General features: G+C 42.0%; 1 protein-coding gene across 1 annotated transcript; it reads right to left on the reverse strand.

The window, feature by feature from the left end:
• Positions 1-823: 823 nt before the first annotated feature.
• Positions 824-1,196, reverse strand: Pmar_PMAR026310 (hypothetical protein; the record flags this gene model as incomplete). The annotated part of the gene is made up of 3 exons (XM_002775323.1): positions 824-927; positions 982-1,064; positions 1,105-1,196. 3 exons carry the CDS (start codon positions 1,194-1,196, stop codon positions 824-826), a joined length of 279 nt encoding a protein of 92 aa, XP_002775369.1.
• Positions 1,197-1,418: the final 222 nt, after the last annotated feature.

Below are 1,418 nucleotides of genomic sequence, written 5' to 3' on the forward strand. Positions count from 1 at the left end.
ACAACGAGTTGATAGCATCTTGATTGTAGTAGTATCAATAACAACAACAAGTTGATAGCATCAAGTGTACGAGGTCCAAGCATAATAATAGTCTCACCTGTAGCATGGTCACTATCGCAACTACTCTCAACAGTTCGCTACGAACAAGTCCGAAGACCAACTCTCTCACTTCCTCAAGTCGCCTTAGTCGATCAAGAACACCTAGAAAGGACCCTACCACATCATCCAAACACGAACCATCAACCTAATACTTTTAACAAGTCTTGTGAATCTATGAACTCTCGTCGTGCCATCACCGTAACCATACGGAGGTTTCCTTGCAGCATTCAGAACATCCATATACCCTTCCCACACCGTCCTCGCTAACAGGTCCAACTCCTACATGATGCACTACTACATGATGAGGAATCATATATATTCAACTATTATTAATTATCTATATGATAGTTTGTATTATCGACATTTGTCGAGCCCATGGTAAAAGGCAGTATGAAAACCATCAAGAATGGATCTTCCGATCATCACTGCAGTTGATCTAATGTGTATATACATCTAAAATTAATATTTACTATAACTTGTATCATATCATCCACTACATCTGTTTACTTATTTTCTTGGAATGCCACCATGGCGAAAATTATAGCACGTATATGTTTCCGCGACCAATAACACAATTATTCTCCACCAAGCGAAAGGTGAAATATGTTCCCACGAGCCTTTTCCATATCATGAGTAAAACTTCATTATTTTTTATCATCTATCAATACATGATTCTATTATTCCTTCAAAAATCATTGTATTCACCATTAATATTATTCAACAATTACTCCCCGCTTACATCGAGTTCGATCTTAAAACCATCAACCGGATCATCCGGTTCGCTTCGAGGGGTCCAAGCCATGAAGAAACCAGCGTTATCAGATATACCTGAGGGGAAAATGCCGCCACCAGGGATCGAACCTGGGACCACCCTCTCCTCACCCGAGATGCAAGTTTGGACACCTCTACCACTGCCATCATCAGCCTCCTCGTCATCTTCAATTTCAAATCTTCCCTTTATATCCCTACCACTTCATTTCCAAATCCATCCCATCCCCAACCTACCCCATCTCCTTCCTCCTAGCCTCAGCAAGAGCATCTTCGAGCACAGCAATTTGACTTCGCAACGACGCCACGACTGCTCTCAAGGACTCCATCTAAATCACCAACAAATACTCAACAGCAACGGCGCATAACAGTGCACATCATATAGTCTCTTCCCGTAACGGTTGCGGCTAAGATTAAGCCGTGCAAAGGATGAGACTCGAGTAAAATCAGTATTGGAGGGACATATATTCGCCTTCCTCAGCTCACCTCAGCAGTTTCCTCACCTTTCAAAGAGGTTTCCATACGAATTCAGGTACACGTGAACAAGAACT

This window comes from Perkinsus marinus, assembly GCF_000006405.1.
Source record: "Perkinsus marinus ATCC 50983 genomic scaffold scf_1104296955968, whole genome shotgun sequence".
Lineage (NCBI taxonomy): Eukaryota > Perkinsozoa > Perkinsida > Perkinsidae > Perkinsus > Perkinsus marinus.